The sequence below is a fragment of the Salvelinus sp. IW2-2015 genome, linkage group LG1 (genome assembly GCF_002910315.2).
Source record: "Salvelinus sp. IW2-2015 linkage group LG1, ASM291031v2, whole genome shotgun sequence".
Lineage (NCBI taxonomy): Eukaryota > Metazoa > Chordata > Actinopteri > Salmoniformes > Salmonidae > Salvelinus > Salvelinus sp. IW2-2015.
In genome coordinates, this window is record NC_036838.1 from 9,662,222 (window position 1) to 9,689,675 (window position 27,454).

Genomic DNA, 27,454 nt, shown 5'->3' on the forward strand with positions numbered 1-27,454 from the left:
CGGTGGGTGGAAGCGTTCATGTGGGCGGGGCTGCTCTCGGCCGAGCGGCTCCGCTGGATGAAGGACCCTCCGGGGTGCGGGTACTGCTCCGTCTCCAGCGTGGAGGATGAGAAGACGTAGGAGGCCAGCCTCCGCAGCTGATTGGGCCTCGGGTGGTGCCTGTCATCCTCCAGCTGCAGAAGAGACCAATCAAAAAACAGAAGGAGGGGCATTAGGATGGAAGGGGGGAGGAACAACCAGGTCATGCTAACAGACTATAGACTAGTATTTGGGCCACGTCCCAACACTCCTGAAACGGCTTCATTTCCTTGTCTTCTTACCCTTCCTCACCAGCGATCTAAAAAGATTAGATAGTTTAGAGTTATAGGCTTGGGCTCTCAACTATCCAGTACCTTTCAGGTCAGCTGATAAAAGGAGACAAGGAAAGGGATCCATATAGAGTATTGAAACATAGCTTGTCATACATCTCTCCTTCCCTGTATGCATGCTGTAAGGGTTCTCTGATGTAGTCCAGAGAGAAACAAGGAGAGGAAGACTATGGTTGTAGCTAGGGTTGCCATTACAGTATGTTAAAAGGATAGAAGACAGTATTCTACAAAACTCTTAAGTGGGTTGCCAGATTGGAAGCAAATGAGAGTAGGTTTCCGTCTCTCTCATAATCAAGGCACAGTGGACACATTCCCCAACAATCCCATTAAAAACACACAAGTACTGCACATGTTCCTCTAGTATGTCAACACATTGAACCTGGGAAAATGCCTGGACACCATCAAATTTACACTAAATTTTGCTAAAAGACGTTAGTCGAAAAATCACCATTGGAAAATGCTAAATGAATAACACAAAATATAGATGGTCTCATCAAGCACACGAAACACAAACACAGGACGAAGAAAAAGGGAATAAATATGGCTCAACAAAAAAAAGGGTTCGGAACAGAAACGAATTAAGAATAAAACAACAGAAGTAAGGACTATCCTAAACTGTGCTTACCCCAAAACACCACTTTATTTCTTCGCTTGTTGTTCCCATGGCACCCTCGCTTTTTCTCCTTGGGTGAGTGCAACTTGACATACTGTACTTTTAATTGATAGGTTGCGCAAATACATCAGTTATGTCAAGGAAGAGGTCACAGGGCAAATAAAACGAGGGTCCTTGATCATGTTTGCGGTAGCGAGGCCTGCAGTACTAGGCACTTGCGGTGAAATCACAAATAAGGCTGGTAAAACGTTATTGGTGAGGTAAGTAAATCAAAATTTTTGTTTCCTTTTACAGTAATCCATGACAAGTAAATACAACTGACACAGGGAATGGGTGAACTGGCCTTGTGGTTTTGAAGGCCCCTTGTGTATGCAGGTATTTATTCGTACCAAACTCCTGAGCAAAACATGTTCTTTAACATATTTCATGGACATACCGTAACAGTCAGAAAAAGACACGCAAACTTACAAAAGGTTTAATAGACATAAAATGTCAAGTTGATAAAATGGTACGCAGACCTGCATAACACAAGAGTTCTTCAGGACTGGTTTCTAAATGATGCAGTGCTAACGGACCCTAGTGATACATGGATGCTGGGTAATGTGTAAAAGGTTTTTAGGCACGGCAACAAGGTCAACAATATTAAATTGTAATCTAAGCCAGTGGGAAAAACTGGTCGATGTCAGGTTGTGTTCTGATTATAAATGTTTTTAGACATATTTTTAACGTCTTTAAATAATTGAAATCATCTGACCAGTTAACAACCAAATTATGGTGCCTTTCCCAGGGCCAGATTACTGAAGAGGCATGCAGGGCACATGCCCTGGGGCCCCCGACCTCCAAAAAAAACATATGAACACGTCGGTTGGGGGCCCCTTGGAAATGTTCTCTCAGTCTCATGGCAAAATGTATAGAATAGCATGAAATGTGTTTTAAAATTGCAAATGTTTGTCTGGCAAAATGTGTAGAATTGCAGGAAAGCTATGAAATCAGGTTTAGTATAATCTTAGCTAGTTTATGTATTTTTATTCAAATTGAAGAGATTGTAATCTGATGTTGGTTCAACAACATTTTCAACATTTTCCCCAGGGTTGTTGATGTCGTCATGATAAGGATGCCTTTATCTGGTTGTAATCTGATTATCTGACTTCGCTTCAACCAGAAAACCAGATTTCAACAAAAGGGAACCTTACAAAAGGTGACTTTAATTAAGGCTGTTGTGTGAAGTTTTGGATTTGTACACAAAATAGTTTGAGTGCGTGTATTTTGTTCAATAAAAATAATAAAAACAACTTTGATTTCGGGTTTTCAAAGAACAAGGATTTGCTGCAAAATTTAAATAAAATATCTGAAAAGGTATTCTTCCACAGTGCATTTAAACTCCATTTAAATTCCACTCAATTGAGGCAATGAGTGATAACTGAGTCGTTCCATGAAATGAGTCCCTTTTGGGTAGTGTAATTTGTTGAACGTTTTATTTCACCTCATTTTAACATTCTGCCATGACAAACACATGTTCAACTTCATAAAAAAGAGGTCTATAGTAAGTGCATATTAACTGCCAAATAAAGTAACAGGGAAGCTTGTTGTGTGCAACAGGGAGGGGCAATTGGGTGGGGTTTTTGGACCGACTGGTGACATCACCAAGTGGTATGTCACGTGTTAGGTCCCGTGTGGCTCAGTTGGTAGAGCATGGCGCTTGCAACGCCAGGGTTGTGGGTTCATTRCCCACGGGGGGACCAGGATGAATATGTATGAACTTTCCAATTTGTAAGTCGCTCTGGATAAGAGCGTCTGCTAAATGACTTAAATGTAAATGTAAATGTACAAGTTAATAGCCCAATAACAAAGAGAGTTTGCCCTACTCTCTGCCAATAACAGCTAGTTTTCAGGTTAAATTAGGCTCCTTCAAATTAGGTCCCTCTCTCAAACCACTTCCAGACAGTCCTAGCAAAATTCTAGCTTGAGAAATATAATTTAGCTAAGGAGCTATTTTGGTTTCTTTTTAGCCACTTTAATTGAAAACAATCACAGTAAGGTACTTAATTGTTACCCAGAAATTATTTTTTTTTGAGATGAAAATGGCTGCATTGAACCTTTTAAGAGAGATACATTTAACTAGGCAAGTCAGTTAAGAACAAATTTGGTGGGGTTAAACAGACGGATTTTGATGTGAATATTTGTATTATGTTAACTAGATTGACACTCGGGTACTTTTTAATATAATTCAAATTTAAAATTCAATATTGGTGCACAATATCTACTTGAAATATCAAAGGAACTGTCACGTTCTGACCATAGTTCTTTTGTATTTTCTTTGTTTTAGTGTGGTCAGGGCGTGAGTTGGGTGGGTTATCTATGTTTTGTGTTTCTGTGTTGGTTTTCTCGTTTGGCCTGATATGGTTCTCAATCAGAGGCAGGTGTTAGTCATTGTCTCTGATTGGGAACCATATTTAGGTAGCCTGTTTTCTGTTGGGTTTTGTGGGTGGTTATTTTCAGTCTTTGTGTGTCTGCACCAGACAGAACTGTTTTCGGTTGTTTCTTTGTTATTTTGTTATTCAGTGTTCTGTTTTGATGATTATTAAACATCATGAACACTTACCACGCTGCACCTTGGTCCTCACCTTCTTCCACCGACGACAGCCGTTACAGAACCACCCACCAAAAAAGGACCAAGCAGCGTGGTAACGGGCAGCAGCGGCCGAAATCTCAGGACTCCTGGACATGGGAGGAGATTTTAAAACGGAGAAGGACCCTGGGCACAGGCTGGGGAATATCGCCGCCCCAAAGCAGAGCTGGAGGCAGCAAAAGCTGAGCGGCGGCGATATGAGGAGGCAGCGCGACAGGTACGAGAGGCAGCCCCCAAATTTTTMGGGGGGGGAACACGGGGAGTGTGGCTAAGCCAGGTAGCAGACCTGAGCTCACTCCTCGTGCTTATTATATGCAGCGCGTTACTGGTCAGGCACCGTGTTATGCGGTTAAGCGCACGGTGTCGCCAGTACGTGCCCATAGCCCGGTGCGCTATAGGGCAGTCCCCCGAAAGTGTCATGCGAGTGTGGGTATCCAGCCGGGGCGTATTGTGCCTGCTCAGCGTGTCTGGTTTCCGGTACGCCGTTTCGGTCCAGGGTATCCTGCGCCGGCTCTGCGTGCTGTGTCTCCGGGGCACTGGGAGGGTGCAGTGCGTCCTATGTTTGCGCTCCGCTCGTGCCGGGCAAATGTGGGAGTGGAGCCTAAGGGAAAGGTGCACGTAGTAGGCACTAGATATCCAGTGCTCACCCACAGCCCGGTTCAACCTGTGCCTGCACTCTGGAGGGTCCGGGCTAGAGTAGTTATCCAGCCTGGGGGAGTGGTGCCAGGGCTGCGCACCAGAGCTCRAGTGCTCCCCCACAGCCCGGTCCTTCAGGTGCCTCCTCCTAACACCAAGCCTCCTGTAGGTCTCCCCAGCCTGGTGGGTCCTGTGGCAGCCCCATGCACCAGGCTGTCTCTCCGTCTCCTCCCTACAGGTGCGCCCATCTGTCCAGCGCCACCTGAGCCGCCCGTCTGTCCAGCGCCGCCTGAGACGCCCGTCTGTCCAGCGCCGCCTGAGCCGCCCGCCGGTCGGGAGCCGCCAGGGCCGGGAGCCGCCAGCCGGTCGGGAGCCGCCAGAGCCGCCCGCCGGTCGGGAGCCGCCAGCCGGTCAGGAGCCGCCAGAGCCGCCCGCCGGTCGGGAGCCGCCCGCCGGTCAGGAGCTGCCAGAGCCGCCTTTCAGTCCGGAGCCGCCTTTCAGTCCGGAGCCGCCCCTCAGTCCTGAGCCGCCCCTCAGTCCAGAGGCGTCCTTCAGTCCAGAGGCGTCCTTCAGTCCAGAGGCGTCCCTCAGTCCCGTGGGCCCATTTTTTGGGGTTCCCAGGCCAAGGTCGGCGGCGAGGGTCGCGGCTCAGGGGACGCTGCTGAGGCGGACTAAGATAGTGGTGGAGTGGGGTCCAGAGCGCCAGAGCCGCCACCGCGGACAGATGCCCACCCAGACCCTCCCCTGTAGGTTCAGGTTTTGTGGCCGGAGTCCGCACCTTGGGGGGGGGGGGGGGGGGGGGCCCTGCACGGTCTGACCTTAGTTCTTTTGTATTTTCTTTGTTTTAGTGTGGTCAGGGCGGGTTATCTATGTTTTGTGTTTCTGTGTTCTGTGTTGGTTTTCTCGTTTGGCCTGATATGGTTCTCAATCAGAGGCAGGTGTTAGTCATTGTCTCTGATTGGGAACCATATTTAGGTAGCCTGTTTTCTGTTGGGTTTTGTGGGTGGTTATTTTCAGTCTTTGTGTGTCTGCACCAGACAGAACTGTTTTCGGTCTCACCCTAACCTCATAGATAAATACACTACATGATCAAATGTATGTGGACACCTGTTCGTCGATAATCTCATTCCAAAATCATGGGCATTAATATGGATTTGGTCCCCCCTTTGCTACAGTAACAGCCTCCACTCTTCTGGGAAGGCTTTCCACTAGATGTTGGAATATTGCTGCAGGGACTTGCTTCCATTCAGCCACAAGATCATTAGTGACGTCGGGCACTGATGTTGGGCGATTAGGCCTGGCTCGTTCCAATTCATCCCAAAGGTGTTCGATGGGGTTGAGGTCAGGCCTCTGTGCAGGCCAGTCAAGTTATTCCACACCGATCTCAACAAACCATTTCTTCATGGACATTGCTTTGTGCATGGGGCATTGTCATGCTGAAACAGGAAAGGGACTTCCCCCAACTGTTGCCACAAAGTTGGAAGCACAGAATCGTCTAGGAAGTCATTGTATGCTTTAGCGTTAATATTTCCCCTCACTGGAATAAAGGGGCCTAACCCGAACCATGAAAAACAGCCCCAGACCATTATTCCTCCTCCACCAACCTTTACATTTGGCACTATGCATTACGGCAGGTAGTATGCTCCTGGCATCCAGCAAACCCATATTCAGCCGTCGGACTGCCAGATGGTGAAGTGTGATTTGTCACTCCAGAGAACGCGTTTCCACTGCTCCAGAGTTCAATGGCGGCGAGCTTCCCACCACTCCAGCCGATGCTTAGCATTGCACGTGGGTGGTCTTAGGCTTGTGTGCGGCTGCTCAGCCATGGAAACCCATTTCATGAAGCTCCTGACGAACAGTTCTTGTGCTGACGTTGCTTCCAGAGGCAGTTTGGAACTCAGTGAGTGTTGCAACTGAGGACAGATAATTTTTTACACGCTTCAGCAATCGGTGGTCCCGTTCTGTGAGCTTGTGTGGCCTACCATTGCACAGCTGAGCCGTTGTTGATCCTAGACGTTTCCACTTCACAATAACAAAACTTAGTTGACTGGGGCAGCTCTAGCAGGGCAGAAATTTGACGAACTGACTTGCTGGAAAGGTGGCATCCTATGACGGTGCCACGTTGAAAGCCACTGAGCTCTTCAGTAAGGCCGTTCTACTACCAATGTTTGTCTATGGAGATTGCATGGCTGTGTGTTCGATTTTATACACCTGTCAACAACGGGTGTGGCTGATATAGCCAAATTCACTCATTTGAAAGGGTGTCCACATACTTTTCTATWTAGAGTTTACATACTCTGCTCTGAGTTAGGATGTTTTGAGCACAGGGATGTGTTGTGGCACCCTCTAGTGTTTGGCGCAGGGGAATAAAAAATAAATAAAGTGTTACTGTACTTACACTATGTGTATGGGCCTCCCATTATACATACACAGTAGCCCGTAGTAAGCAATGTATGACACGTTCATAATCATTGAATATACATTCACACGTAATGTTTTCTTGTCAGCATGCACAGTTTATGTAAATCAGAGTTCTCCAACTCTAGGGAGCTACCTGTTTCCAATAATCAACTCATCATGATCTTCATTCAACCAGGGATGTCAAACTCAAAACAGTTCTCTATCCATCATTTTGTGACTTTTTGATGCTCCCTGATTGTCTAGCTTTCAATTCGATGATTATTAGCGAGCTGGACACAGTCAAGAACATTTATGTATGTAGGTCCATTTTAATTTCTACACAATAAAAATTTTGTTTTAGTCATTTTAAAGTATATTGAGTTTGTGACCCCCCCCCCAAAAAAAGAAAATATTTATATTGTTCGTTTTTTTAAACTCAAACCACCCGCGGCCTGGATTGGACCTTCTCGCAGGCCGGATCCGGGCTCTGGGCCGGATGTTTGACACCTGTGCCATATGCCAACCAGTGATTGTTTTGAAACGCTTAAAGCATTTATGAATCTCTTTGAAATACTCATGGATGTGTATTTGGTTCATACTGAAACATATTTGTGTAGAAAACTGTATTTCAGAGTTGAAAGTGTAACTAACATTTCCTTGTTTTCCATGAAAACATATATGAAATGAGTTGCAAAATGAATAGYAAATAGTCAAGACGTTGACAAGGTTATAAATAATGACTTTTATTTTAAATAATGGTGTCCTTCAAACTTTGCTTTCGTCAAAGAATCCTCCATTTGAGGATATGACAGCCTTGCAGACCTTTGGCATTCTAGTTGTAAATTTGTTGAGGTAATCTAAAGAGATTTCACCCCATGCTTCCTGAAGCACCTCCCACAAGTTGGATTGGCTTGATGGGCACTTCTTACGTACCATACGGTCAATCTGCTCCCACAACAGCTCAATAGGGTTGAGATCCGGTGACTGTGCTGGCCACTCCATTATAGACAGAATACCAGCTGACTGCTTCTTCTCTAAATAGTTATTGCATAGTTTGGAGCTATGCTTTGGGTCATTGTCCTGTTGTAGGAGGAAATTAGCTCCAATTAAGCGACGTCCACAGGGTATGGCATTGCGTTGCAAAATTAAGTGATAGCCTTCCTTCTTCAAGATCCCTTTTACCCTGTACAAATCTCCCACTTTACCACCACCAGAGCACCCCCAGACCATCACATTGCCTCCACCATGCTTGACAGATGGCGTCAAGCACACCTCCAGCATCTTTTCACTTTGTCTGCATCTCACGAATGTTCTTCTTTGTAATCCGAACACCTCAAACTTCGTCTGTTCATAACACCTTTTTCCAATCTTCCTCTTTCCAGTGTCTGTGTTCTTTTGCCCATCTTAATCTTTTCTTTTTATTGGCCAGTCTGAGATATGCGTTTTCTTTGCAACTCTACCTAGAAGGCCAGCATCCTGGAGTCGCCTCTTCAATGTTGATGTTAAGACTGGTGTTTTGCGGGTACTATTTAATGAAGCTGCCAGTTGAGGACTTGTGAGGCGTCTGTTTCTCAAACTAGCCACTCTAATGTACTTGTCCTCTTTCTCAGTTGTGCACGGGGGCCTCCCACTCCTCTTTCTATTCTGGTTAGAGCCAGTTTGAGCTATTCTGTGAAGGGAGTAGTACACAGCGTTGTATGAGCTCTTCAGTTTCTTGACAATGTCTTGCATGAAATAGCCTTCATTTCTCAGAACAAGAATAGACCYATGAGTTTCAGAAGAAAGTTATTTATTTCTGGCCATTTTGAGCCTGTAATCAAACCCACAAATGCTGATGCTCCAAATACTCAACTAGTCTAAAGAAGGGCAGTTTTATTGCTTCTTTAACCAGAACAAATCAGACTTTATTTGTCACACGCGCCGAATACAACAAGTGTAGACTTTACCGAGAAATGCTTACTTACAAGCCCTTAACCAACAGTGCAGTTCAAGAAGAAGAAAATATTTACCACAGTATTTTCCACAACAGTTTTCACTAACATAACTGCAAAAGGGTTTTCTAATCATTAATTAGCCTTTTAAAATGATAAACTTGGATTAGCTAACACAACGTGCCATTGGAACACAGGAGTGATGGTTGCCGATAATGGGCCTCTGTACGCCTATGTAGATATTCCATTAAAACAAATCTGCCGTTTCGAGCTACTATAGTCATTTACAACATTAGCAATGGCTACACTGTATTTCTGATCAATTTGATGTTATTTTAATGGACAAAAAAAATKGTTTTTCTTTAAAAAAACAAGGACATTTCTAAGTCACCCCAAACTTTTGAATGGTAGTGTACATCACTGTTGGGCAAAATAGTATGATTGCACGTTTTTAAATGGAGAATGACATTCTCACCTCAAAGACCCCTAAAGAACTGAAACACTAATGGAAGCTACAGGCTGAGACACATTGGTTTTAACAATGAGGAAACATTTTGTCAACTTCAACTGTTCTCCAAGAATTTGCTGAATTTACTCTATAATTCATTCAGCTAAAAGACTTGAACATTCCCCATATTTTATTTTGTGCATCTTTTTATGTATGAGGTAACGGTCAGCTTAAACACATTTGTTGGCAGCGATGGGAAGACCCATGGTTTAAACCTTTTCATTTAACATTTTCAACCAAAAGGTTTTCATGTCAGGACAGTGTACATCTAACTTTCTAACACTGACGTCCAGAACATGTTCAGTGTGAAGAAAATGTTTTGAAACTAGGTTGCACCACCTGAACATGTCCAAATATTTTGTTTGTTTGTTACAAAAACCTTTTGCTCGGTTGTGCCATACTGAATACGACCCAGCTATCTGGATGTTTGCTACATTATTCTCATCAGAATGACAGTGTCATCATGTATGCGTATATCTTGTTTCACCAGTCAGTGTGTCATAACGAGGGCATCAAGTGCAGTGCAACCCTGCCAAATGTCATCCTGAATACAGGGACGTACTGGGAACAGGAATCTGCCCGTGGTATGGAACAGCCTATCTGGCATTTGCCGGAACTGCACTATGAGAAAATGCTCTTGTGGACTCATTGAGAAAACTATTGAGAAAATATTGTAGAAATACATTTTTTTGGGGGGGGGCACTGTCAAAATAACCCTGCTCATGCCACCATCTCACCCAAAAAGCATAAACTGTTCAATAATTCTAATATGTAAGGCTACATCTGATCTGATGCTGGAAAATGCAGTTAGCAAAGCCACGTCTCCCACTCATACCTTAGCATTACAAAAACAATGGTTAAAACCAAAAGTCATGGGCAAAACTAAACTCATGGAAAGGAACAATTTGTGCCTACTGACACAGAAAAATGCACTTTTTCTCTCTTTACACTGGCAGGATATGTCACACCAATGACAGTGTGAATGACATTAAAATGGCTGTGGGAATAATGGTCGCCCCCCCCCGCCAAGGTATTCAGTTCCCACTGGCTTGCAAAATTCTAGGGTTGCAAAATTCCCTGTTTTTCTAGAATGATGCCTGAAATTAGAAGGAATCTTCCAACTGAGATTTCCGGAAAAACAGGTAATTTTGGCAAAGTTATCGGAATTTTGCAACTCTAGGCTTAGCACTGCATGTTAATTGACATCCCGACCAGAGGGGGCACCGACGAGCTAATCTTTACATCATCTGGATAGATCAACAACAACACCCACCGCTTAGGTGGGTCTCATCCATATCATCTGAAGATCAATCGCATTGTACAGCAGGCGACCCAGCTCTGAGCCGACTCCCATGAACATGCAAGGAGAGAAGCCTCTCTCCACCGATAGGTCGGCCCGGTCTCTTACCGGTCTTTGTGGTCCAATAGGACGGCCTGATGGGAGTGAATGACAGGGCGACATGGCGGGGCTTCCCCCACTTCGTCTGGAGGCTTCCTCCTCAGTGAGCGTGAGCATGCCCCGGCTGCTGTTGGTCGTGTGGGTCGTCTTGGGTCGCACCACCATCTCCGCCCCTAAAACAAAGGATTGGTTTGGAATCTAGTACCCTTTTCACACTATCATGCCAACCCGAACCAAACTGTGATGGGTTGAATATTTAATTTTCACATGGTCCTTTTCAACACGGTTCTGCTTGTGGAGGATGCATAACCAGGTCAGCTCAGTACAAATGGTTTGGTTAGGCTCAGTAGTAGGAAAAGCATTTGCCGGATTAAGTCAAACATCAAACAATATTTGAAAGTGAGAGGAGAGATGAGCATCATCGTCAACACAACACAACTTGTACAGAATAGAACTGAATACAACAGAACCGAATAGAATGGAACAGAATTGAACTGACTGAAATTGCACATCATTGAATGCACATAAAACCTCCAGGCCCACCTCCTCCACGCAGCCGCCTCCTCTCCTCTCCCTCCTCCAGGGGCCTCAGCTCCTCAGGCTCCTCATCGGTGGTGCCCGACGTGGTGGGCTGGAAGTCCCTCAGCTCCGTCTCCTTGTCGATGATCACCCACTCCTTGCTATCAAAGTCTTCTTCCTCTGCCAGCGGCACCGATCTGATAAAGGCATTACTGTGGGCTTCCTGGTCCACGGACGCCACCGAGCCCTCGCCGTGCCGCCCGCGCTGTAGGCCGCAGTCCACAGACAGCATCATGGCCGGCTGGGACGAGTACACGTGGCGCGAGGGCGATCCCAGGATGTCCATGCGGGACCTGATACTGTGGCACACAGATGTGTACACATACATTCACACAGGTACAAGCACGAGGACGTACAAGGGCACATAGACACACAAGCACGCGCAAACGAATGCACACACACAAAACCGACACATTAAGTATTGAATTAAGTATTAAAGTGGAGCGCTATAATAGATTGGCTTATAGCAGTTTCACAACCCTAACCCAAAGGACTATCCTGGAACACCTAAGAGACTTTAATGTAGCTAGGTACAATACTAAATGTATATTGTACCTCCTGGTTAACTACATTACTTAAATACTACTATACTAAAAGCTAGTACAGGTCTGGAACTAATACTAGAGCTGGTTTGTTGTGGTCACCTTTGGCCGTATCCGTCGACGCCCCTCCCATCAGCAGCCGACATGCGGTCTGACTCGGGGCTGTTGATGCGGCGGTACCGGAGCGAGCGCACCTGGCCACTGGGGGACTCGGGGGCCCCTCCTGGCCGGCACGGAGACATGGGACAGGCCCCTCTGCTGGGTTCATCCCCCTCCTGGGCCCCCTGCAGACACAGAGGGGAGAGGAGCGGAAGAGACGGGAGGGGAAAGGAGAGACAGGAGGTCACAATGATGTATGCTAAACAGTAATTCATTCTAAAATGTGTCTATTACCACTGCTAGGAGTTTAAAGGGTAGACCTTTGTCTGTCTGGTGTACATATTTTCTGTCTGGATGTCCATCTCTGGCTGTGCATCTCTCTGTCCGTCTATCATCCTCTACCCAGCCAACCATCAATCCATCCCATATTTTTCATTAATCAAAAATGCTAAAAATACTGTATCAACAAACAGTATAAGCTACGCTAAAACATCTACATCGATGCCATCCTTCCATCTACGGGCCATTGTGGTGAGACCAGGCCATACAGTAAAATGTTGTGGTCTCCTTCCCCTCATTCCTCCCCCTTACTCACCTTGCCCAGGCTGATCCTGAGTTTGTTGCGGTTGAAGTCGGTGTCCTCCCATCCCTCGCCCTTAGCGGGCGTCTGGCCACCTCCCCCCTGGCGGCTCCCACCGGGGGGCAGGGCCGGAGGGGCATTCTCCTGGTCGCTGAGGTGCTCGTCCTGCAGCACGTTCTCCGTGTTCTCCCTCTGGAGGTCTACGGGCACCGGGGTGTTGAGGGCTCTGGAGGAGAAGATGGGTGGGAGTGGGGGGGTGGGTTCAGGTTTAATCAGTTGATTTAAGAGCAGTGGTGGCCCAACGATATATACAATGTATGTACTAATGTGTATGAATGTATATAATAAACACATGTATATAACACCTACAGTGGGGAGAACAAGTATTTGATACACTGCCGATTTTGCAGGTTTTCCTACTTACAAAGCATGTAGAGGTCTGTAATTTTTATCATAGGTACACTTCAACTGTGAGAGACGGAATKTAAAACAAAAATCCAGAAAATCACATTGTATGATTTTTAAGTAATTAATTTGCATTTTATGGCATGACATAAGTATTTGATACATCAGAAAAGCAGAACGTTTAATATTGGTACAGAAAACTTTGTTGTGCCAATTAACAGAAGTCATACGTTTCCTGTGTTCTTTGACCAGAGTTTGCAACGAACAACTGCAGCAAGGGAATTTTGGCCCACTCCTCCATACTAGACTTCTCCAGATCCTTCAGGTTTCGGGGCTGTCGCTGTTGCAATACGGACTTTCAGCTCCCTCCAAAGATGTTCTATTGGGTTCAGGTCTGTAGAGACTGGCTAGGCCACTCCAGGACCTTTGAGATGCTTCTTACGGAGCCACTCCTTAGTTGCCCTGGCTGTGTGTTTCGGGGTCGTTGGTCATGCTGGAAAGATTCAGCCACGACCCATCTTCAATGCTCTTTACTGAGGGAAGGAGTTGTTTGGCCCAAGATTCGCGATACACTGGCCCCCATCCATCCATACCCGTCAGATACGGTGCAGTCGTCCTGTCCCCTTTTGCAGAAGAAGTTCATCTCGCCAAGAATGATGCGTTCTCAACCTCCATGCTTTCACGGTTGGGATGGTGTTTTCTGGAGGTAAGTGTACTCATTCGCTTCTTCTATCCTCCAACACACGGCGAGTGGAGTTTAGACCAAAAAGCTCTATTTTTGTCTCATGAGACCACATGACTATCTCCCATGTACCTCCTCGTGGATCTATCCAGAGGGTCATTGGCAAAGCATTCAGACGGGCCTGGAACATGCGCTGGCCTTTGAGCAGGGGGACCTGGTGCGCTGCAGGATTTTATCCAGTGATAGCGTGAGTGTGTTACTAATGGTGTTCTTGAGACCGTGGTCCCCAGCTCTCTTTCAGGTCAATTGACCAGGTGCCTTCCGTTGTAGTTTCTGGGCTGATCCCTCACCTATCCTCATGGATATTGATGCCCTACGAGGTGACGATCTTAGCATGGAGAGCCCCAGACCGAGGGGTAGTCTGACCGCAATCTTGAGCTCTGTCCATATCTCAATAATTAGGCCAAACAGTATGTTGCTTCTCAACCAGCTCTTGCCTTATTGTCCTTGTAGCCCATCCCACCTGTGCAGGTCTACAATTTTAAATCCTGATGTCCTTACACAGCTCTCTGGTCTTGGCCATTGTGGAAGGTATGGAGTCCTGTTTGATTGAGTGTGTGGAAGGTGTTCTTTTTACTAGGTAACAAAGTTCAAACAGGTGCAGATCTTTAATCAGGTAATGAGTGGAGAACAGGACGCTTCTAAAAGAAAAACTAACGGTCTGTGAGTTAGCGAATTCTTACTGGTTGGTAGGTGATCAAATACTTATGTCATGCAATAAAATGCAAATTAATTACTTAAAAATCATTCAATGTGATTTTATGGATTTTTGTTTTAGATTCCGTCTCTCACAGTTGAAGTGTACCTATGATAAAAATTACAGACCTCTACATGCTTTGTAAGTAGGAGAACCTGCKAAATCAGCAGTGTATCAAATACTTGTTCTCCCCACTGTATATGTGAATATGTCCACTGGTTGTGCAGGTTTTTGTTCCAGCTGTACTCTATTCCAAAATGTTTTTTTTATTTCCTAAATTAAGCATAGGCAACCCTCAAAGTTCAGTAAACATCTATTTACATATCTATTTATTCAGTGAAACATTAATTGTAAACTGGTATATCAAATGCCTTTTACAGCCTAGTTTAGAATTCAATATCATGCATTTCAAAGGGTTTGGATGAACAGTGTGGCWGTAGCCTCGAGGTGTGACAGCAATACCGATGGACACAAAACCTGTTATCTCTCTCTGTTCACACTGAGACTCTATGCCAAATGGCACCCTATTCCCTACTTAGTGCACTACTTTTGACCAGAGGCCTATGGGTCCTGGTCAAAAGGGCCCATACATAGGGAATAGGGTGCCATTTAGGATAGAGTCTCAGTGTGTGATGACGACCGAAAGACTAATGATGTCTCCAGAGATAAGGATGTCATGCAGCTGTGTGTGTGTGTGTGTGTGTGTGTCTGAACGTGTGTGTGTGTGTCTAGGGGGGCTAAACAGTAAAGAGCTTCAAACAAGACAGTCATCAGAGAGAGAGAACTTCAAAAGGATATATTTGGGTGAGTGAGTCAAACAATAGCTCCCATGAAAGATGTATAAAAGACAGATTAAAAATAGAGCACTGTGACTGTATCACGTTGTGAAACATTCAGGATCTAATATTTTGTACCATTGCCTTGTTTATTGATACTGTAGATGTCAAGTGTCAAAGACAGACAACTGGTGAAAAATACTCTAGGATTAAAGGAAMACGCAGATATATGACATCATCGTACACAATGGGGAAACTTTCTGCTTACAAAAATCAACAACTACAAAATGTGAATCTGCCAAGATGGCCTCTTTTGGCTCTTCCCACATGGGCACGCCTCAAGGGAGGGCATTTCAGCAAGCACATTTACATTGATGTGAACACTGAAATGTTGATGAACGGGCACTGTCCCTGTTAACACTAGAATCACTAAAGCAGTAATTTTGACTGCTCATTCATATCATTTTTTTATTACTCTGACATTTTTAAAGCCATGGATTCATCCCCCTCCTTGACTTTTCCTAAAAAGGTCCATATAACACACTGCCGTTGTTAGAATGTTAATATCACAAACAGAACTGGAGTTATAACCAGTTTAAGGAAGGCATCTCATTTTTTGAATGTTTTTCCACTGTTGCCCCCCCTTCTCCCGACAGTGGAAGGTGCCGTGCCCAGTTGATAYTTGTCACYTAAGAACGGGACCAAGGCGCAGCGGATGTTGAGGTCCACATATTTATTGCAAAGTGAAACTTAAAGAAAAAACAATAAATCAATAAACAAACAACTAAACGTGACTACGTGGTGCACATGCACAAAACAATATCCCACAAACACAGGTGGGAAAAATAGCTACTTAAATATGATACCCAATTAGGGACAACGATTACCAGCTGCCTCTAATTGGGAATCATACAAAACACCAACATAGAAAATATAAACTAGAACACAACATAGAAATAATAAACTAGAATAACCCCTAGTCACGCCCTGACCTACTARACCATAGAGAAACAAGGGTGCGGACTCCGCCAGCAAAACCTAAAACCAAATGGGGGGGTGATTATTGTCGGTGGCGGCTCCGGTTTAGGTCGTAGCCCCGGCCCAGACCACGGATCCTGCKATCGCGCCGGGCTTAACACCGTGCCTGGACTGGGKATCGGCACAAAGMAGGACTCCGGCCATGGAGCTGGGTTGGACGCCGTGCCTGGACTGGACACCGGCGCAGAGGAAGGCTCCGGCCTTGGAGCTGGACTGGACGCCGTGCCTAGACTGGGCACCAGCGCAGAGGAAGGCTCCGGCCTTGGAGCTGGACTGGACACCGTGGACCGTCGCAGGAGGTTCCGGACCGTGGACCGTCGCAGGAGGTTCCGGACCGTGGACTGTCGCCGGAGGCTCCGGACCGGGGACCGTCGCCGGAGGCTCCGGACCACACTTACACAACATCTCTCTCTCTCTCCTAACCTCCCCAATGCCTCCCTGACCGTCTCTGGCACTTCAGGGCGAGTGCAGGAAGCAGGCACAGGACGTACCGGGCTGGGGACACGCACTTCAGGGAGAGTGCGAGGAGGAGACACAGGACGTACCGGACTGGGGAGGCGCACTGGAGGCCAGATGCGTGGAGCCGGCCCAGGTTTCACCGGACTGATGACACGCTCCTCCAAACGCCTGCGTTGCCGCATACTCCTAGCCAACTCCATTCTCCGGTATCCCTCTTCACACTGTTCCATCGACTCCCAGGCGGGCTCTAGTACTCTCCTTGGGTCGACCGACCACCGCTCTAACTCCTCCCAGATGTTCTCTGGCTCTTCCCTCTGCTCAGTTGCCAGGTCCATGTGCCCCCCCAAAAATATTTTGGTTTCTGTGGCCGCGGTCCCCGGCGTCGTCGCCGTTCTTCTTGCGTCTGCGACTCCTGCCAAGGAAGGGTCTCCTGTCCTTCCATAATTTCTTCCCAGGTCCAGCTTATTTTTCCCATCGTTGCACGTTGCTTGGTCCTTGGTTTTTGGGATATTCTGTCACGGTTGTCGTAAGAACGGGACCAAGACGCAGCGGATGTTGAGTTCCACATATTTATTGCAAAGTGAAACTTAAAGAAAAAACAATAAATCAATAAACGAACAACTAAACGTGACTACGTGGTGCACATGCACAWACACAAAACAATATCCCACAAACACAGGTGGGAAAAATAGCTACTTAAATATGATCCCCAATTAGAGACAACGATTACCAGCTGCCTCTAATTGGGAATCATACAAAACACCAACATAGGAAATATAAACTAGAACACAACATAGAAATAATAAACTAGAATACCCCCTAGTCACCCAGATAATTGTCTCAAAATTGAACCAAAACAATACCGAAACTAATTTCACACTTATACCAACAGATTAAATATATTAAGTAAAGTTTGATGGGGGAGAATGGGTGAGTTAATGAGCGAAGGGATGAGAACAATGCATAATTATGTAATTACCAATTGTGAATGAAGAACAGGGCGGGAAATTCTATTGTATTGGTATATTCTAATTATAATCTGAAAATGGTATAGTATGTGCTCTATATCAGTCCACCAAATCCAAGCAGTTTTATCAGTCTACTCTGACCTATTTGGAGTACACAGTGAGAGTGTGCGTAACATACAATGGCAAGAAGATAAAGACGAATGGATGCACATGCTGCGTTAGCACTGCTACTAGATCTGAATGAAAATTACTCAGATGGTGGGGGGGGAAAAATGGATCATGACATCTGATTATTCTTCAGATTCTGAGCCTCAGCATGAACCTACACCTCCGAGGCCTAAGCGCAAAAAAGCCAGAATGATGCTCACTCAGCAGGTGCCCACGCCACCATTAAATAAATATTATTCAAATGTTACCTTTTTTAATTTTTGCGATATCATATATGAAATTGATTAATTACACTGTCAGAGTGTTGCAGTCAGAGTCACTGCTCATTAGCTTGAGGGGGGTTCTCTTGAGGCCCAGCGGTTCTAGTGTTAAGTAAAATGCAGAAAGTCGCCCTGCAGTGTATGATCATGTAATATTGTGGACTCTCCTTTTAATCCTAATGGTAAATATATCAGGGTCCTTACCCCACCATGGCGACGGTGGGCCGTGTGTTGTGTTGTGGTTGGGTGGAGGCGCTTGTTGACTGTGTGGAGTCTGTCCCTCCTTTCTCCCAATCAAACGGCTCATTTTCCATGATGATGCGCTCCTTCATGCTGTTCTCAAACACCGACATCAGCAGCTGGGAAATAAAATAAATGTGACTTTGGATGCATCCCAAATGGCACCCTAATCTTTCAAATACACCCTATTCCCTTGACCAGACCAGCAGTCGGCCAATAGAAAACAACTCCAAATGAGACTCTGGTTGTGTCCAAATGGCACCCTATTTCATTTACACTGTAGTGTACCTCTCTGGTCAAAGTAGTGCAGTAAATAAGAAATAAGGTGTCATTTTAGATGCAATTTTGTTATTGGAAATAGCACAGGGAGTACTAGGAAGCATTGACGAAGTCAACATATCAGTTTGTGTGAGCATACAAAAAAAGTCCCCGCAATAGCGGCCAGTCAATTTTTTTTTAAATAGACGTTTGTGGGAGTATTTCAAAACACTTTCAAAGTACTTTCCTTATTCTCTATACTGCGATGGTACCTGATAATCCGGCTTGGTGTAGTAGTCAAGGCCCAATACATGGTCGAGGAAGATATGAAACTCTGAAGGCATGTGTTTCAGCAGCATCCTATGGTCATATCGCTCTTTTATCTGCCCAACTTGCTCCTGCGCAAAACAGAAGGAAAAAAACAGATTTGTTTGACTTTTATTTTATTTATTTGCTTGTCATTCAGTAGCTGAAACCAAACCAGTCCCCCTCCATTTGCCCATTGCGCCATATGCACAAGTGTCTGAAAACTGATGGGGTGAAAATGATCAAGGGTGTAGGGGCAAATTAGATCATCCTATATGCCACTTCGAGAGAGCCAACACACACTGGGATATTTGGAGTTTGCACAATTTCATACAATGAATCGAGAGGCGTACCAAATGATATGCCACATGCATTTATTTCTATCGGATTTCGAGGCGCTACTCACATTACAAATGAAATACCTAGAAAAACGGACTAAATTAAATGTTTAGTTGTTACTTACATTGTCAAGAGTTGAAAGAAAATAAGCTCCAAAAAGGCTTGTGTTTTGTTCATCTTGCGTATGTGATTATTTGACTTTAACGATTCGCTAGAAATACAGTGGGTCTGTCGTGGACGAGTGAAGTGACTCTACCTTGTCCTTGATTTTCCGCCATGGTAGCTGTCCAACTGCAAATTCCACCAACATGTAAAATAAAGACCATAGGTCATCATGGCGTCCCATTTCCTGGGGAGAGAAAAAAATGAAAGTAGAGATTACGAATGGTATCTTCCTCCATGCTATATCGTTTTAATTAGTACAGTATACCCTTAATAGTGCCAAACCTAAGGTTGCCCCCATAGAGATCCTATTAAATTACTAGAGGGGGTATGTATTGGAATTCCTTATTCTATGGTTGCCTGCCACCATTTTATAGTAGAACAACACAATAAACAAGTCTATTTCAAAGAGAAAATTTGGCAGAATACATTTTCCAGCATATCATTTCGACAACATAAACATTGTTGTTTACTTTGTTTTTATGTGCGTTGACTGAGGCATATCGGACAGTTCCTCGAAAACCTGCGACAGTTCTCGGCTGAAAGGAAACAAAAGGGAACAGTATTAGTGACGGACCAATATCAAGATGCACATACTTCAATGTCTTGGAAAAAGAACAATTCTAACACATCTTCCTTCTAGGTTTCTCCCTACTGCTCACTCTCCAAAATTGGTTTTAAAAACGAACTATTCCGATCTAACAAACACTAAAACACCTTCTTTTTTTTGTTTTACTTAAATGGGAAGTAAATAGTAAGGAAAACAAATGGAACAGTATAAATGACCGGTAACAATTTACACTACACTAGCATTCATCTCACATCTGTTAGCGCCAAATAACCAGGACACAACAGCTACATAGAGGATACATGCAATAGAAGTCATCTTAAGACCCAAGAGCACATCATTGAACATGCTAAATTTGACCTTGCAAATTCCATCTGACATATAGGTAATATCAATGCTTTTGTTGCCGCCATTTAGTGCCGTAGAGGAGCTATGGATGCTTACTGTAAACACAGTGAATCTAAATTGTATAAATAAAATAAAAACGAAATAATAAAGTAGACAAAAACAAAAGTGAGGGGTCACACCAGGCGTCTGTACACTAATCCTACTAAAAGCTCATGAATTAATGTCTGCGTGTGTTTGGCTCAGTAAGCGACTTGGGTAAAACCATTATGGTATTATACTGTAGTTGAGCTAAATTTCATTTGTAATCCAGTCAATATCAATAAGCAATATTCAATGAACTTGTCTTGAAATAATTCAATAACTACTTTATTCTTTCAAACGTTTTCCTAAATGTCGATTCATCTCCTGAACTGACAATCTGAAAACTTCAAAATAGAATTGCGCCTCTCTGGCTTATTTTAGTAACTCAATCTCCTGTGAGTTTGGCTTGGGATGGCAGTATCAGTGGTGCGGCACATGCTGTTCGTTCTCACGTTACCCTCGTAGTTTGCTGGTGCCGTGACCTTAGCTCCGGGGGGAGCAAACTGAACGCTCGCGGTCGAGTCCCACGGTCATTTATCGAACACTGAGCACTGAGCCCTCGGAGGTAGACAGTGGGGCTGTATCCAGAATGGCACTCTTTGGAACGCTTAGATCTTCTGTTGCTTTCAAGTTTCTACTCCTTGTTGACTGCGTATGCATCAGAATCAGGGCCCTACTCTGACACATAGCTAAAACCTAAAAGAAACAACATCTAAGTGTAAGTTAGAAAGAGTTCAAGTTAGCGAGAGAGCGAGTAATTAATGTACAACTGTCTTACATCCGAATGTGGCTCTAATATCATTGCTATGTAGATAGATCCATTTATAGCTGTTGCTATATAAAATAGCTGCCAGCAGCAATAACGGGGTCCTAGCATTAGAAACAGTAACCATTGATATGAGTATAACAGAAAGGTCGAAAGTGGGTGTCCTTAGTGTGACCCCTCTGCTATGAGGAGAACAGAAAGCTTGGTGACCACACTCACGTCACTCTGTCACCATGCACGTGACAGCCATGGCGGAGCAAGGATCTGATGGAGAAASGGGTTGGAGCATGCACTTCAAAATCAAATGTCCAAAAGGAACTGTAAAACACAAAACAAAGGCAAGCACTGAAACAAAATGTATGAATAAATGTAAGGAAATGTAAAATAAATAGGCACACATCACATAGGAAAACAGTGACGTTCATGAGGTCTAAATTACACATGGTAATGGCAGTAACTTGTCAAACATTTTCTATTGGCGTTTATGTAATAGAGACAGAACTATATATACACAATAAGTAATGTCCTTGCTGACCACCAATGGCCACAATTCTGGCAGAATTTTTTTTTTTTTATGTGTATCAACTTCCTGTAACAATCACATTCTGGTTTACAACATCACACATTCAGAAAACGATTCAGTTTGATTTTTGGGAACTGCTGGTGAGTAGGGACCTTACTTTTTTCAACTGGCTGTTTTCAAGTTTCAAAAAACTGCATCCCATTTTATCACCTACTGTAGGTATGCAAGTGGATTGAGTGTTATCCTATCCAAGAGGCAATAATGTGCATGAAACAGCCTTAATTATGCCTATATAATGGTGTTATATAGTGTTATACAGAGACATGTTATAGGAAATGAATTAGCATGCCAAAATCTCTACATACATAATTATTTTCCACTTCTCAGCAGCAGTCATGGAAAACAAGATTTCTGAGAAACGCATGACGCGTGCCACGGGAGGAAAAATAGCTCCGCTATTTATTACCCACAATGATTTATTCAGTTATCAGGGAAGGAAAGTGAGGGAAGATCCCTCTTCATTGCAGAGAGAACACTACAGTATGTAGCAGCTGGTAGGTCATTCACTGCACAAGCACTGGATGCTAAAGGCTACATGCTAACAAATATGCTTTGTGACAAATGGCTGGAGGCTGACGGCTATGTGCTAACAAATATGCTTTATGGCTAAGGGGCTGACATAGCGGCAAGATGAAGGTCATTTGGACTGGAGAGGCCCCTGACACATCCTTCCCTGGAGATCTGGCTGCCTCAGGGTAGGAGAGAGGCATACATGGCTATTTGCCAGGAACTGGGGGAAGAGGGAGATGAAGAGAGAAGGGAGATGGAATGAGAAGGAGGGAGAGAGAGGGAGGGAAGCAGGGGTAAAGAACGAGAGACAGACATGGAAGCAGGGGGAGTTAAATAAAGCAAGATGGAGAGACAAACAGGAGGGTGAGAGGTAGACAGAAAGAGGGAGAGGCAAACGGGAGAGAAAAAGGGAAAACGCAGAGAGAGAGAGAGAGAGAGGGAGCCAGAGCCTCGCATTCATCACAAATCAATGAGCTGAAGCTGACTCAGCTGTACTGGCTAGAAGAAGAAAAAAATCAGAGAGCAAGAGAAGGGTGTTGGGGGGGTAAAGGGGGGAGCGATGCCCCAGGGCATTGCCCACTGACGCATGCATGCAAATTAAATATTCATCTCACGCTGCTGCACTCACAGAGCTCCGAACACAGAGAGAGAGGGGGGGGGGGGCTGCATGAGGACACAGAGTGGTAGAGCCAGAGATATGAGGGAGGTGGGAGAGGAGAGGGAGGGAAGTGGCAGAGAGAAATAGAGGAGAGCAGATAGTGACTGAGTCAAAGAGACGAGAGTAGGAAAGCAGAGGGAAGGGAGAGTGGTGCCTAAGAAATGGGAGGCAAAAGGAGGGGAGGGAAATGGAAAGGGAGAGGATCCGAAAGAGAAATGGAGTGGATGACAGAAATGTAGAAGGGGCAAGAGGGGAAAGGAGAGAAGATAGAAGTTACCTGAGAGTCTAGTGACAAGGAGGGGAGAGGAGAAGAGGAAAGAAGGGAGGGGAGGAAAAAGAAGAGACGGGTGAGGAGGATGAATGCATATGCAATTGATGAGAGGGAGAAAAAAGGAGAGGAGGTGAAAGTGCTAGAAGAGATTAAGAGAGATAAAAGGAGACAGGGAGAAGTTGGGAGAGGAGGAAATGACAGGATGGAAGTGAAGAAGAAGAGAAGAATAGGGAAGATCAAAGGCGGGAAGAAGAGGAGAGATTGAAAATGCAGTCAATAAGAGGGGATGGGAGCGGATGAATGAGACGGAGGAGCAAAGGGGGGAGGAGGGGGAGAGTTACTGTAAGAGTGATTGACTCACACTTGAAGTGAGCTAAAATAAGACAAGACACCACAGATTGAGAGAAAGCACTTTGGATACCTCTCTCTGGGATGAAGGTGTGTATGTGTGTGCGCGCATTTGCTTGTGAGAATGCATTTGTGAGTGAGTGAGTGAGTGAGTGAGTGAGTGAGTGAGTGAGTGAGTGAGTGAGTGAGTGAGTGAGTGAGTGAGTGAGTGAGTGAGAGAGAGAGAGAGAGAGAGAGAAAAAAAGAGATTGAGTGAAGGAAAAGGGAGAGAGAGTGTGCCGGTCGAAAGTGGGAGGTTAGTCCTTCTTCGGCTTAGTTCCGGTCGCATATCCCCTAAGACTTTGATTAGCATGTAAACTAACTACAAAAGCCAGGGATTACTGTGTATGATGTGAATGACAAATGGGCTGAACATTTCAACTCAATTTGAAAATGATGGAGAGGCTTCCACTTGACACCCAAATGATTAAATAAGACTATGATATTGTAAATAAAAAGGGTTTTCTGGGTCATTTTAAAAGGCTGATAGAAATGACCAAAGCCTGCAGGAAATCTCATACAAAAAAAATAAAAGTGTCTGCTAAGTGGCATATCTTACAGTATATATTATATATTAGCCAAACCATGGACTAGGCACAAATATAACCAATATGATCCATCCATTTTTAAGATGTCACTTTGAAGATGTCACTGTACTATCATTAGCTAACACAACATAACCGATGTCATAAGCAGTCACTGGATAAWGCATTTTAACTGTCATCTGTTTGATTTTGTACATTACCAACAGGTTTCCCAGACCCAGATTAAACCTATTCCTGGATATCAAAGCACTTTCAATGGTGATTCTCCATTGAGCATATATTTTAGTCCGGTAATAGGTTTAATCTGGGTCCGGCAAACCGGCCCTAAGCGCTTTTTTAAAAAGCCGATACCGCCAGGCATATTGGACAGCTACCCATGTAAACAAGGAACAGTAAAACAAGGATTCAGATATTGTACAATGAATGAGCTCACTTGTGCATGAATTGTACTGCAATGCACCAAACCCAGGGTCTGAACGTAAACAAAACAGTACCAACGATGATAATATAGTCCAGTGATCCTCAAAATTCTGCATTGTGACCCACAACCTAGACAAYGTTCTTGTTCATTATGGCACAGACCCAAAGGAAAACTTAAAAAATGTTTTGTAACACAAAAACTGAAAATGTGTGTTTGTTATTGGACAAATCCAGGTAATCCTTCCCTGTTTCACTCTTGGAGGAAGTAATTAGTGTTGTGTGCATTGTGTCTGTGCACTTAGCTAACTACCATCCCATAGCCTACATTGTATATGAAGTGTGACTGCCTTGTCCGTGGATGTACAAAGAAAATGCCCCCCCAAAATTCTCATGCTCTCGGATTGGCTCAAAGTCAAGTTGTTGGCCACTGACGAGCGTTGCGATTCGTAGGTTCGACGGTACCGCTTTTGTTCTAGCAAGAGAAGGAACGGCCTCCCACTGTGATAAGTACCTATCGGCAGTCTATCGGCAGTGAGATTCTCAGTGTTACATGCTTTAGGGTGGGTCATGTGACGTCATTGATCCTGACCCCACCATTTAGGGAACACTGGGCGCGTTCCAGGTCTGGCTCATTTCTGTTGCGCTGCACATCGCAGAACAGGGATATATCGTATGACCATTTCATAATGAGTCTCAGAGTAGGATGCTAAGTTAGAATCACGTTTGCCTTTTAGATCATAAATACATGGACAGTGGGACATGATCCTAGATCTGCACTCCTACTCTGAGATGGTTTATAAATGATAGGCCCAGATGTTGGAATCTCAGACCTGCTAATCTGTGCAGCCTCACCATTGCAATAAAGATGACCTGGAACTTACCCACGAGCTGGACATTATTCTAATAACATCACAATAACATTGAACTGGGSGGCAGGTAGCGGTTAGCCTAGCGGTTAGAGCGTTGGGACAGTAAAGGTTGCTGGTTCGAATCCCCAAGCCGGCAATGCTCTGTCGATGTGCCCTTGAGCAAGGCACTTAATGGATAAGAGCGTCTGCTAAATGACTCAAATGTAAACAAACATTTCGTAGGACAAACCAAAGCAAAGGAACAAAAGAGGAGACTTACAGGGCGGACTTCTCCAGTGGTATTGGTGTACTGCCGCGCGAGGCCGAAGTCCAACATGTAACACTTCCTCAAGGTCGAAGGCAGCCTTCCCATGGCGAAGTTTGACTGCAGAGAAAATACATGATTATTCAGTGCATTACAGATATGGTCGTGTGGCTCAGTCGGTAAGAGTGATGGGCTACTGTAGCAACACCAAGGAACCATCACTGTGCCATTAGACCTAGCCAGGAGGGGTGCTTGTTCTTAAGAGGGGGGCATTGAGGAAACATCGGCTATAGGACCATCTAAGAAGCCACAGATTGCCGTTGTGCCCTTGAGCAAAGCACTTAACCACTAACCTGCTCCAGGGGTGCTGTTCTGCTGCTCACCCAACGCTGCGTGTGTGTGACTGTGGTGTCTGAGATTGCGAATGAAACGAACCGATGGCAAAAATACATTTCCGTTTTGATGGACAATACAGATGCAGTCTTTTCCCCATGCGTCACAGCACAGCATGCCACAGCATTATGGAAGGCTATCAGTGCCAACTCTAAAATGCAATGGTTAAATGGTAAATTAGAATGCAAAAATGACACACATTTGCATTTAAGCATTGTATTTTAGAATTAGCACTGATAACCCTTCATAAAGCTGTGGCATGCTGTGCCACGACACGTGCAACAAAAACAAGTCTGCATCTGTATGTTACGTACCGGTTTGATATCTCGATGCAGGAAGCCAACAGAGTGGATGGCCTCTATAGACTCCAGGATCTGTTTCCCCAGGCGGAGCGTGGTGCTCATGGTGAAAGTCCCCCGAGGCTGGCTCCTCCTCAGGTCCGCCAAATTGCGTCCCTGCTCCACCCCCCAAAACAAAACAACGCTCTGGGGTGAAGTTACCTCTAGGTACAGATCTAGGATCAGCTTCCCTCCCCCAATCCTAACCTTAACCTTTGGTGGGGAAAATACAAATCTGACCCAAAAATCAGCATTTGGGGGCAACTTCACCCTACTCCAGAAAACCAACCATATGTAAAGAAACAGGTTTTGTGCGAAAGAACACATCATTTCTTATCGGAACGGGACACCCAATCACCTAGGTGTAATCATAGAATTACATATAGAATCCTTATTCATTTCATATATGATGTCTGTGGGCCTAGTAACCTAGGCCTAGTAAAGATTTGTCATATCACTTAACATGCAATACCTATTAACATAGTGCTTGGGTTTCAAGTTTGGGGAAGCAAATTTTCACCATAAACATGCACCTTAAATAAAGCATTCCATGCATCCTCGCATTTGCAGACTTACGTAAGAAAGCCTACTATTCCTAATGTGATTTGATTAGTCATAATTTAGGCTAATAATATAACTAAATCGCTGTTCGCAGAAAAGACTGTTCAATGCAGCGCGTAGTGGCGTTAAGTAAGCCTAGGTTACAAATACAAGATAGAATTTTTAAATATTGCAATATGCTTGTCTGGGTCTCTCTGCTTTTCACTGACAGTCACAACTCAACAATCAACTATTTGCCACGCGAGCTGCCCAAATTGCGGGCCCTTCCTTCTGTAGGCTATGCAATTGAAAACAATCCACAGCTTTTGTTTAAAGAAGCAAATGGTCCTCTGTGGCCAAATCATGCTTTCTGGTGTAGTAGCCTATTTTGAATGATTTAATTTATTTCTGTATAGAGGGGAGTAAACTAATTAGGCTATATAATTTTGGCAATTTAATTACATTTACTTTATGGAAAGCTTCCCCCTAGTCTGATGGACACACCGCCTCTCGCTTTTAATGCGGCATAAACACAACCAGTCATGATGTTTTCATCTGATTGTCAAACAATCCCTTAACAAAGGCGTTCCTGTAGGCTACGTTCGTCCACTGACAAAATCATTTCAGGATCCAAACCCCAACACTGCACTGTGCACTCGCAATTTGATGAATGCAAAGAGACATCAGTTACTAAACACCTACTGTACATGTATTGTAATGACATTCTGCGATTGTCATTAGGCCTACAGTCTAAACTAATTTAGACTATTAGACTGTAGTCTAAACTAATTTGTCCACTGTTGTATGTTTCAGTATGTTTCAATATGTTTC

General features: G+C 44.5%; 1 protein-coding gene across 6 annotated transcripts in view; it reads right to left on the bottom strand.

The window, feature by feature from the left end:
• Window positions 1-27,454, bottom strand: part of ttbk1a (tau tubulin kinase 1a) — a 53,939-nt gene that overhangs the window by 15,047 nt on the left and 11,438 nt on the right. For 3 of the 6 annotated variants that reach the window (XM_023982902.3, XM_070437243.1, XM_070437286.1), the window contains exons 5-14: window positions 26,060-26,203; window positions 25,368-25,472; window positions 19,576-19,641; window positions 19,197-19,289; window positions 18,568-18,693; window positions 18,002-18,156; window positions 12,300-12,510; window positions 11,708-11,889; window positions 11,028-11,362; window positions 10,494-10,657 (exon numbers count right to left, since the gene is read on the bottom strand). In XM_023982902.3, the coding sequence (XP_023838670.1) occupies window positions 10,494-10,657; window positions 11,028-11,362; window positions 11,708-11,889; window positions 12,300-12,510; window positions 18,002-18,156; window positions 18,568-18,693; window positions 19,197-19,289; window positions 19,576-19,641; window positions 25,368-25,472; window positions 26,060-26,203 (1,581 nt within the window). Of the gene's footprint in view, window positions 1-10,493; window positions 10,658-11,027; window positions 11,363-11,707; window positions 11,890-12,299; window positions 12,511-18,001; window positions 18,157-18,567; window positions 18,694-19,196; window positions 19,290-19,575; window positions 19,642-21,084; window positions 21,166-25,367; window positions 25,473-26,059; window positions 26,204-27,454 lie in introns of those variants that run through there. The other 3 variants (XM_070437313.1, XM_023982919.2, XM_023982926.1) reach the window with 2 other exon arrangements.